General features: G+C 46.3%; 1 protein-coding gene across 1 annotated transcript in view; it reads right to left on the reverse strand.

Moving 5' to 3' along the window:
• Positions 1-9,352: 9,352 nt before the first annotated feature.
• LOC137309962 (probable voltage-dependent R-type calcium channel subunit alpha-1E) overlaps positions 9,353-12,490 on the reverse strand; it is a gene marked incomplete at its 3' end in the record, with an annotated part of 73,623 nt that continues 70,485 nt past the window's right edge. Inside the window, exon 6 of the mRNA XM_067977957.1 lies at positions 9,353-9,436. Coding sequence (XP_067834058.1) covers positions 9,353-9,436 — 84 coding nt within the window. The remainder of the gene's footprint in view (positions 9,437-12,490) is intronic.

A 12,490-nucleotide genomic window follows, 5' to 3' on the forward strand; every position in this document is an offset into this window, starting at 1 on the left:
CTCACACAATATAATCGTTCCCTCTCTCACACTCTACCTCACACAATACGATCGTGCCCTCTCTCACACTCTCTCTCACACAATACGATCGTGCCCTCTCTCACACACTCTCTCACACAATATAATCGTTCCCTCTCTCACACTCTCGCTAACACAATATAATAGTTCCCTCTCTCACACTCTCTCACACAATACGATCGTGCCCTCTCTCACACTCTCTCTCACACAATATATTTGCTCCCTCTCTCACTCTGTCTCACACAATATGATCGTGCTCTCTCTCACACTCTCTCCCACACAATACGATCGTGCTCTCTCTCACACTCAATACGATCGTGCTCTCTCTCACACTCTCTCTCAAACAATACGATCGTGCTCTCTCTCACACTCTCACACAATATAATCGTTCCCTCTCTCACACTCTACCTCACAGAATACGATCGTGCCCTCTCTCACACTCTCTCTCACAATATACTCGTTCCCTCTCTCTCACACTCTCTCACACACTATAATCGTTCCCTCTCTCACTCTCAATACGATCGTGCCCTCTCTCACACCCTCTCTCACAATATACTCGTTCCATCTCTCTCACACTCTCTCACACACTATAATCGTTCCCTCTCTCTCACACAATACGATCGTTCCCCTTCTCACACTCTCTCACAAATACGATCGTGCTCTCTCACACTCTCAAACACAATATAATCGTTCCCTCTCTCACACTTCCTCACACAAATAATTGTTCCCCCGCTCACACTCTTTCTCACACAATACGATCGTGCCCTCTCTCACACTCTCTCTCACACAATATGATCGTGCTCTCTATCACACTCTCTCTCACAATATGATCATTCCCCCTCTCACACTCTGTCTCACACAATATAATCGTGCCCTCTCTCACACTATATGGTCGTGCGCTCTCTCACACTCTCTCTCACACAACACGATCGTGCCCTCTCTCACTCTCTCTCTCACACAATATAATCGTGCCCTCTCTCACACAATATAATCGTTCCCTCTCTCACTCTCTCTCTCACACAATATAATCGTTCCCCCTCTCACACTCTCTCTCACACAATACGATCGTGCCCTCTCTCACTGTCTCTCACACAATAAGATTGCGCTCTCTCTCACACTCAAGCTCACACAATACGATGGTTCCCTCTCTCACACTCTGTCTCACACAATATAATCGTGCCCTCTCTCTCACTCTCTCACACAACACGATCGTGCCCTCTCTCACACTCTCTCACACAATATAATCGTTCCCTCTCTCACATTCTCTCACACAATACGATCGTGCTCTCTCTCACACTCTCCCTCACACAATACGATCATGCCCTCTCTCACACTATACGATTGTGCTCTCTCTCACACTCTCTCTCAAACAATATAATCGTTCCCTCTCTCACGCCCTCTCACACAATACGCTTGTGCTCTCTCTCACACTCTCTCACACAATAGAATCATTCCCTCTCGCACACTCTCTCCAACACGATACGATCGTGCCCTCTCTTGCACAATATAATCGTTCCCTCTCTCACACTCCCTCACATAACATAATCGTTCCCTCTCGCACACTCTCTCTCACACGATAGGATCGTGCCCTCTCTCACACAATACGCTTGTGCTCTCTCTCATACTCTCTCACACAATAGAATCATTCCCTCTTGCACACTCTCTCCAACACGATACGATCGTGCCCTCTCTTACACAATATAATCGTTCCCTCTCTCACACTCTCTCTCACACAATACTATCGTGCCCTCTCTCACACTCTCTCACACAATATAATCGCCCCCTCTCTCACACTCTCTCTCACACAATACGATAGTGCCCTCTCTCACACTCTCTCACATAATATAATCGTTCCATCTCTCAATCTCTCTCTCACACGATATGATCATGCCCTCTCTCACACTCTCTCTCACACAATACGATCGTGCCCTCTCTCACTATCTGTCTCACACAATACGATCGTGCCTTCTCTCACACTCTCACTCACACAATACGATCGTGCCCTCTCTCACACAATATGATCGTGCCCTCTCTCACACTCTCTCTCACACAATACGATCGTGCTCTCTCTCACACAATATGATTGTGCTCTCTCTCACACTCTCTCTCACAATATAATCGTGCCCTCTCTCACACACTGTCTCACACAATATAATTGTTCCCTCTCTCAAACAATACGGTCGTGCTCTCTCTCAAACTCTCTCTCACATAACACGATCGTGCCCTCTCTCACACTCTCTCTCACACAATGCGATCGTGCCCTCTCTCACACTCTCTCTCACACAATACGATCGTGCTCTCTCTCACTCAATATGATCGTGCTCTCTCTCACACTCTCTCACACAATATAATCGTGCCCTCTCTCACACTCTGTCTCACACAATATAATCGTTCCCTCTCTCACACAATACGGTCGTGCTCTCTCTCACACTCACTGTCACACAACACGATCGTTCCCTCTCTCACACACAATACGATCGTGCTCTCTCTCTCACACAATATGATTGTGCTCTCTCTCACGCTCTCTCACACAATATAATCGTGCCCTCTCTCACACAATACGATCGTGCCCTCTCTCACACTCTCTCTCACACAATACGATCGTACTCTCTCTCACACAATACGATCGTTCCCTCTCTCACACTCTCTCACACAATACGATAGTGCCCTCTCTCACACAATACGATCGTGCTCTCTCTCACACAATACGATCGTGCCCTCTCTCACACAATACGATTGTGCGCTCTCTCTCACTCTCGCTCACACAATACGATCGTGCTCTCTCTCACACTCTCTCTCACACAATACGATCGTTCCCTCTCTCACAGCCTCTCTCACACAATACGATCGTGCTCTCTCTCACACTCTCTCTCAAACAATACGATCGTGCCCTCTCTCACACAATATGATTATGCCCTCTCTCACACTCTCTCTCACACAATACGATCGTGCTCTCTCTCACACTCTCTCTCAAACAATACGATCGTGCCCGCTCTCACACAATATGATCATGCCCTCTCTCACAATCTCTCTCACACAATACGATCGTTCCCTCTCTCACACAATACGATCGTGCTCTCTATCACACAATACGATCGTGCCCTCTCTCACACAATACGATTGTGCCCTCTCACTCTCTCTCACACAATACGATCGTGCCCTCTCTCTCACTCTCTCTCACACAATACGAATGTTCCCTCTCTCACTCTCTCTCTCACACAATACGATTGTGCTCTCTCTCTCACACTCTCTCTCACACAATACGGTCGTTCCCTCTCTCACACTCTCTCTCACACAATACGATCGTGCTCTCTCTCACACTCTCTCTCACACAATACGATTGTGCCCTCTCTCACACTCTTTCTCGCACAATACGATCGTGCTCTCTCTCACACTCTCTATCAAACAATACGATCGTGCCCTCTCTCACTCTCTCTCACACAATACGATCGTGCCCTCTCTCACACTCACCTCACACAATACGATCGTGCTCTCTCTCAAACTTTCAAACAATACGATCGTGCCCTCTCTCTCTCTCACACAATTACGATCGTGCTCTCTCTCACTCTCTCCCATACAATATGATCGTGCTCTCTCTCACAATCTCTCACACACAATACGATCGTGCCCTCTCTCACACAATACGATCGTGCTCTCTCTCACACAATACGATCGTGCCCTCTCTCACACAATACGATTGTGCCCTCTCTCTCACTCTCTCTCACACAATACGATCGTGCTCTCTCTCACACTCTCTCTCACACAATACGATCGTTCCCTCTCTCACACTCTCTCTCACACAATACGATCGTGCCCTCTCTCACACTCTCTCTCACACAATACGATCGTGCCCTCTCTCAATCTCTCTCTCACACAATACGATCGTTCCCTCTCTCACACTCTCTCTCACACAATACGATCGTGCCCTCTCTCACACTCTCTCACACAATATACTCGTTCCCTCTCTCACACTCTCTCTCACACAATACACTCGTTCCCTCTCTCACACAATACGATCGTGCCCTCTCTCACACTCTCTCACACAATACGCTTCTGCTCTCTCTCACACTCTCTCTCACACAATATAATCGTGCTCTCTCTCACACTCTCTCTCACACAATACGATTGTGCCCTCTCTCACACTCTTTCTCGCACAATACGATCGTGCTCTCTCTCACACTCTCTATCAAACAATACGATCGTGCCCTCTCTCACTCTCTCTCACACAATTACGATCGTGCTCTCTCTAACACTCTCTCTCACACAATACGATCGTGCTCTCTCTCACACAATACGATCGTGCCCTCTCTCACACTCACCTCACACAATACGATCGTGCTCTCTCTCAAACTTTCAAACAATACGATCGTGCCCTCTCTCTCTCTCACACAATTACGATCGTGCTCTCTCTCACTCTCTCCCATACAATATGATCGTGCTCTCTCTCACAATCTCTCACACACAATACGATCGTGCCCTCTCTCACACAATACGATCGTGCTCTCTCTCACACAATACGATCGTGCCCTCTCTCACACAATACGATTGTGCCCTCTCTCTCACTCTCTCTCACACAATACGATCGTGCTCTCTCTCACACTCTCTCTCACACAATACGATCGTTCCCTCTCTCACACTCTCTCTCACACAATACGATCGTGCCCTCTCTCACACTCTCTCTCACACAATACGATCGTGCCCTCTCTCAATCTCTCTCTCACACAATACGATCGTTCCCTCTCTCACACTCTCTCTCACACAATACGATCGTGCCCTCTCTCACACTCTCTCACACAATATACTCGTTCCCTCTCTCACACTCTCTCTCACACAATACACTCGTTCCCTCTCTCACACAATACGATCGTGCCCTCTCTCACACTCTCTCACACAATACGCTTCTGCTCTCTCTCACACTCTCTCTCACACAATATAATCGTACCCTCTCTCACACTCTCTCTCACACAATACGATTGTGCTCTCTCTCACACTCTCTCACACAATATAATCGTTCCCTCTCGCACACTCTCTCTCACACAATACGATCGTGCCCTCTCTCACACTCTCTCACACAATACGATCGTGCTTTCCCTCACACTCTCTCTCACACAATACGATCGTGCCCTCTCTCACACTCTCTCTCACACAATACGATCGTGCCCTCTCTCAATCTCTCTCTCACACAATACGATCGTTCCCTCTCTCACACTCTCTCTCACACAATACGATCGTGCCCTCTCTCACACAATACGATCGTGCTCTCTCTCACACAATACGATCGTGCCCTCTCTCACACAATACGATTGTGCCCTCTCTCTCACTCTCTCTCACACAATACGATCGTGCTCTCTCTCACACTCTCTCTCACACAATACGATCGTTCCCTCTCTCACACTCTCTCTCACACAATACGATCGTGCTCTCTCTCACACTCTCTCTCAAACAATACGATCGTGCCCTCTCTCACACAATACGATCATGCCCTCTCTCACACTCTCTCTCACACAATACGATCGTGCCCTCTCTCACACTCTCTCACACAATACGATCGTGCCCTCTCTCACACTCTCTCTCACACAATACGATCGTGCCCTCTCTCAATCTCTCTCTCACACAATACGATCGTTCCCTCTCTCACACTCTCTCTCACACAATACGATCGTGCCCTCTCTCACACAATACGAACGTGCTCTCTCTCACACAATACGATCGTGCCCTCTCTCACACAATACGATTGTGCCCTCTCTCTCACTCTCTCTCACACAATACGATCGTGCTCTCTCTCACACTCTCTCTCAAACAATACGATCGTTCCCTCTCTCACACAATACGATCGTGCTCTCTATCACACAATACGATCATGCCCTCTCTCACACTCTCTCTCACACAATACGATCGTTCCCTCTCACACAATACGATCGTGCTCTCTATCACACAATACGATCGTGCCCTCTCTCACACAATACGATTGTGCCCTCTCACTCTCTCTCACACAATACGATCGTGCCCTCTCTCTCACTCTCTCTCACACAATACGAATGTTCCCTCTCTCACTCTCTCTCACACAATACGATTGTGCTCTCTCTCTCACACTCTCTCTCACACAATACGATTGTGCTCTCTCTCTCACACTCTCTCTCACACAATATGGTCGTTCCCTCTCTCACACTCTCTCTCACACAATACGATCGTGCTCTCTCTCACACTCTCTCTCACACAATACGATCGTTCCCTCTCTCACACTCTCTCTCACACAATACGATCGTGCCCTCTCTCACACTCTCTCACACAATATACTCGTTCCCTCTCTCACACACAATACACTCGTTCCCTCTCTCACACAATACGATCGTGCCCTCTCTCACACTCTCTCACACAATACGCTTCTGCTCTCTCTCACACTCTCTCTCACACAATATAATCGTACCCTCTCTCACACTCTCTCTCACACAATACGATTGTGCTCTCTCTCACACTCTCTCACACAATATAATCGTTCCCTCTCGCACACTCTCTCTCACACAATACGATCGTGCCCTCTCTCACACTCTCTCACACAATATATTTAATCCCTCTCTCAGACACTCTCACACAATACGATCGTGCCCTCTCTCACACTCTCTCACACAATACGATCGTGCTTTCCCTCACACTCTCTCTCACACAATACGATCGTGCCCTCTCTCACACTCTCTCTCACACAATACGATCGTGCCCTCTCTCAATCTCTCTCTCACACAATACGATCGTTCCCTCTCTCACACTCTCTCTCACACAATACGATCGTGCCCTCTCTCACACAATACGATCGTGCTCTCTCTCACACAATACGATCGTGCCCTCTCTCACACAATACGATTGTGCCCTCTCTCTCACTCTCTCTCACACAATACGATCGTGCTCTCTCTCACACTCTCTTTCACACAATACGATCGTTCCCTCTCTCACACTCTCTCTCACACAATACGATCGTGCTCTCTCTCACACTCTCTCTCAAACAATACGATCGTGCCCTCTCTCACACAATACGATCATGCCCTCTCTCACACTCTCTCTCACACAATACGATCGTGCCCTCTCTCACACTCTCTCACACAATACGATCGTGCCCTCTCTCACACTCTCTCTCACACAATACGATCGTGCCCTCTCTCAATCTCTCTCTCACACAATACGATTGTTCCCTCTCTCACACTCTCTCTCACACAATACGATCGTGCCCTCTCTCACACAATACGAACGTGCTCTCTCTCACAATACGATCGTGCCCTCTCTCACACAATACGATCGTGCTCTCTCTCACACTCTCTCTCACACAATACGATCGTTCCCTCTCTCACACTCTCTCTCACACAATACGATCGTGCTCTCTCTCACACTCTCTCTCAAACAATACGATCGTGCCCTCTCTCACACAATACGATCGTGCTCTCTATCACACAATACGATCGTGCCCTCTCTCACTCTCTCTCACACAATACGAATGTTCCCTCTCTCACTCTCTCTCACACAATACGATTGTGCTCTCTCTCACACTCTCTCTCACACAATACGATTGTGCTCTCTCTCTCACACTCTCTCTCACACAATATGGTCGTTCCCTCTCTCACACTCTCTCTCACACAATACGATCGTGCTCTCTCTCACACTCTCTCTCACACAATACGATTGTGCCCTCTCTCACACTCTTTCTCGTACAATACGATCGTGCCCTCTCTCACTCTCTCTCACACAATTACGATCGTGCTCTCTCTCACACTCTCTCATACAATACGATCGTACTCTCTCTCACACAATACGATCGTTCCCTCTCTCACACTCTCTCTCACACAATACGATCGTGCTCTCTCTAACACTCTCTCTCACACAATTCGATCGTGCTCTCTCTCACACAATACGATCGTGCCCTCTCTCACACTCACCTCACACAATACGATCGTGCTCTCTCTCACACTTTCAAACAATACGATCGTGCCCTCTCTCTCTCTCACACAATACGATCGTGCTCTCTCTCACACTCTCTCACACAATTACGATCGTGCTCTCTCTCACTCTCTCCCATACAATATGATCGTGCTCTCTCTCACAATCTCTCACACACAATATGATCGTGCCCTCTCTCACACTCTCACACAATACGATCGTGCCCTCTCTCACACACAATACGATCGTGCCCTCTCTCACACTCTCTCTCACACAATACGATCGTGCCCTCTCTCACACGCTCTCTCACACAACACGATCGTGCTCTCTCGCACACTCTCTCACACAATACGATTGTGCTCTCTCTCACTCTCTTTCACATAATACGATCGTGCTCTCTCTCACTCTCTCTCATACAATACGATCGTGCTCTCTCTCACACTCTCTCTCACACAATACGATCTTGCTCTCTCTCACATAACACGATCGTGCCCTCTCTCACACGCTCTCTCACACAACACGATCGTGCTCTCTCGCACACTCTCTCACACAATACGATTGTGCTCTCTCTCACTCTCTTTCACATAATACGATCGTGCTCTCTCTCACTCTCTTTCATACAATACGATCGTGCCCTCTCTCACACTCTCTCACACAATACGATCGTGCCCTCTCTCATACTCTCTCATACAATATGATCGTGTTCTCTCTCGCAATCTCTCACACACAATACCATCGTGCCCTCTCTCACAATACCATCGTGCCCCCTCTCACACTCTCACACAATACGATCCTGCCCTCTCTCACACACAATACGATCGTGCCCTCTCTCACACTCTCTCTCACACAATACGATTGTGCCTTCTCTCACACTCTCTCTCACACAACACGATCGTGCCCTCTCTCACACTCTCTCTCACACAATACGATCGCTCCCACTCTCACTCTCTCTCACACAATACGATCGTGCCTTCTCTCACACTCTCTCTCACACAACACGATCGTGCCCTCTCTCACACTCTCTCTCACACAATATGATCGCTCCCACTCTCACACTCTCTCACACAACACGATCGTGCCCTCTCTCACACTCTCTCTCACACAATACGATCGTGCCTTCTCTCACACTCTCTCTCACACAACACGATCGTGCCCTCTCTCACACTCTCTCTCACACAATACGATCGTGCCTTCTCTCACACTCTCTCTCACACAACACGATCGTGCCCTCTCTCACACGCTCTCTCACACAATACGATCGCTCCCACTCTCACTCTCTCTCACACAATACGATCGTGCCCTCTCTCACACTCTCTCTCACACAATACGATCGCTCCCACTCTCACTCTCTCTCACACAATACGATCGTGCCCTCTCTGACGTTTAGATTTAACAGATTGAATCACCGTACTTTGCATTCTGTCACGATGATTTCGCTGATGCTGCCCACCACTGTCACAAAGTCAAACACGTTCCACGAGTCTCGGAAGTAATTCTGTGAGGAGTGAATGAACAGAAACCTCTGGTTATCCAGCGGAACAATATTCATTAACAGTCCCCTTAATAAACAAAATAACTGTGCTCCAAAGACACACAGGGGGACCGGAATGCTCCAGTAGATCAACAGGGAGCTTAGAGGCTCTTATAATCACCGGACCTCACTGAACTCACTGACTTTCCCACTGTTAGAGCTCCACAGCTACCTCAACCATCCCATCATTTTACTTTCTCTTTACTCAGAGTAAAGCTCCCTCTACACTGTCCCATCAAACACTCCCAGGGTAGGCACAGCACGAGTTAGATACAGAGTAAAGCTCCCTCTACACTGTCCAAAGGGAACTTTAATCTACATATAGACTGGACAAATCAAATTGTCAAATGTAGTTTGGAGAATGAGTTCATGGAATGTATTTGAGACGGTTTCCTAGAACAATACACCATGGAACCATCCAGGGAACAGGCTTTTTTGATCTTGAACTGTGTAATGAGATATGTTTAATTATTAATCTCAAAGTAAAGAATCCCCTGGGGAAGAGTGATCATAATATGACAGAATTGCACATTGAGTTTAAGAGTGATGTCCTTAAGTCAGAAACTGGAGTCTTAAACTTAAATGAAGCCGATCGCACAGGTATGAGGGAAAAATTGGCTCAGGTCGATTGGAAAATTAGATTAAAATGTATGATGGTAGAACAGCAATGGTAAACATTTAAAGAAATATTTCAAAATTCTCAATGAATATACATTCCATTGAGAAAGAAAAACTTCACAGGAAAAGTGATCCATCCATGGCTAAATGAAGAAGTTAAAGAGAGTATTAGCTTAAAAGAAGAGGCCCACAATGCTGCCAAGAAGAATCGTAAGCCTGAGGATTGGGAGAGTTTTAGTAACAAGCAAAGGACGACCAAACAATTGATAAAAAGGGAGGAAACAGAATATGAAAGTAAACTAGCAAGAAATATAAAAACAGATTGTTCGAGCTTCTCCAAGCATGTTAAAAGGAAAAGAGTAGCAAAAGTAAACATTGGTCACTTGGAGATTAAGACAGGAGGAATTATAATGGGGAATAAGGAAATGGCAAACTTTAAACAAATATTTTGCCTCTGTCTTCAGAGTATAGAATCATGGAATCATAGAAAATTTATGGCACAGAAGGAGGCCATTCAGCCCATCATGTCCGCGCCGGTTGAAAATGAGCCACCCAGCCGAACTCCACTTTCCAGCACTTGGACCGTAGCCTTGTCAGTTACGGCACTTCAGGTGCACATCCAAGTATTTTTTAAATGAGTTGAGGGTTTCTGCCTCTACCACCCTCTCAGGCAGTGAGTTCCAGACCTCCACCACCCTCTGGGTGAAACATTTTTTCCTCAGCTCCCCTTCTAATCCTTCTACCAATTACTTTGCCTCCTCGTTAGTTCGCAATAATTAGCAAGAATACTGGGCGAGGAATTCCTGGAGTGTGTACATGATGGATTTCAAGACCAATACATTGAGGAACCAACTGGAGAACAGGCGATCCTAGACTGGGTATTGTGCAATGAGAAAGGATTAATTAACAATCTTGTTGTGCGGGATCCCTTAGGGAAGAGTGACCATAACATGATAGAATTCCTCATTAAGATGGAGAGTGAAGTAGTTGAATCCGAAACTTGGGTCCTGAATCTAAATAAAGGGAATTACGAAAGTATGAGGTGCGAGTTGGATATGATAGATTGCGGAACTTTACTAAAAGGGATGACAGTGGATAGGCAATGGCTAATATTTAAAGAACGTGTGCAGGAATTGCAACAATTATTCATTCCTGTCTGGTACAAAAATAAAACTGGAAAGGTGGCTCAACCGTGGCTTACAAAAGAAATTAGGGATAGTATTAGATCCAAAGAGGAGACGTATAAAATTGCCAGAAAAAGCGGCAAGCCTAAAGATTGGGAGCAGTTTAGAATTCAGCAAAGGAGGACAAAAGAGATTGATTAAGAGGGGAAAATAGAGTATGAGAGTAAACTAGCAGGGAACATAAAAACTGACTGTAAAAGCTTCTATAATTTTGTCAAGAGAAAAAGATTAGTGAAGACAAATGTAGGTCCCTTACAGTCAGAAATGGGGGAAATTATAATGGGGAACAAAGAAATGGCAGAACAATTAAACACAAACTTTGGTTCTGTCTTCACAAAGGAGGACACAAATAACCTCCCAGAAATGTTAGGGAACCAAGGGTCCAGTGAGAGGGAGGAACTGAAGGAAATCAGTATAAGTTAAAAAAAAATAGTGCTTGGGAAATTAATGGGGCTAAAGGCTGACAAATCCCCAGGGCCTGAAAATCTACATCCCAGAGTACTAAAGGAAGTGGCCCTGGAAATAGTGGATGCATTGGTGATCATCTTCCAAAATTCGATAGACTCGAACAGTTCCTACAGATTGGAGGGTGGCAAATGTAACCCAACTATTTAAAAAAGGAGGGAGAGAAAAAACAGGGAATTACAGACCATTTAGCCGAACATCAGAAAGTGGGGAAAATGCTAGAGTCTATTATACAACATGTGATAACAGAATACTTGGAGGGCATTAACGGGATTGGACAAAGTCAGCATGGGTTTATGAAAGGGAAATCATGCTTAACAAATCTACTGGAGTTTTTTGAGGATGTACCTAGTAGAATAGATCATAGAATCATACAATCATAGCAGTTTACAACATGGAAACAGGCCCTTCGGCCCAACATGTCCATGTTGCCCAGTTTATACCCCTAAGCTAGTCCCAATTGCCTGCACTTGGCCCATATCCCTCCATAGCCATCTTACCCATGTAACTGTCCAAATGCTTTTTAAAAGACAAAATTGTAGCCGCCTCCACTACTGCCTCTGGCAGCTCGTTCCAGACACTCACCACCCTTTGAGTGAAAAAATTGCCCCTCTGGACCCTTTTGTATCTCTCCCCTCTCACCTTAAATCTATGCCCCCTCGTTATAGACTCCCCTACCTTTGGGAAAAGATTTTGACTATCTACCTTATCTATGCCCCTCATTATTTTATAGACTTCCATAAGATCACCC

The sequence above is a fragment of the Heptranchias perlo genome, unplaced genomic scaffold (assembly GCF_035084215.1).
Source record: "Heptranchias perlo isolate sHepPer1 unplaced genomic scaffold, sHepPer1.hap1 HAP1_SCAFFOLD_195, whole genome shotgun sequence".
Taxonomy (NCBI): domain Eukaryota; kingdom Metazoa; phylum Chordata; class Chondrichthyes; order Hexanchiformes; family Hexanchidae; genus Heptranchias; species Heptranchias perlo.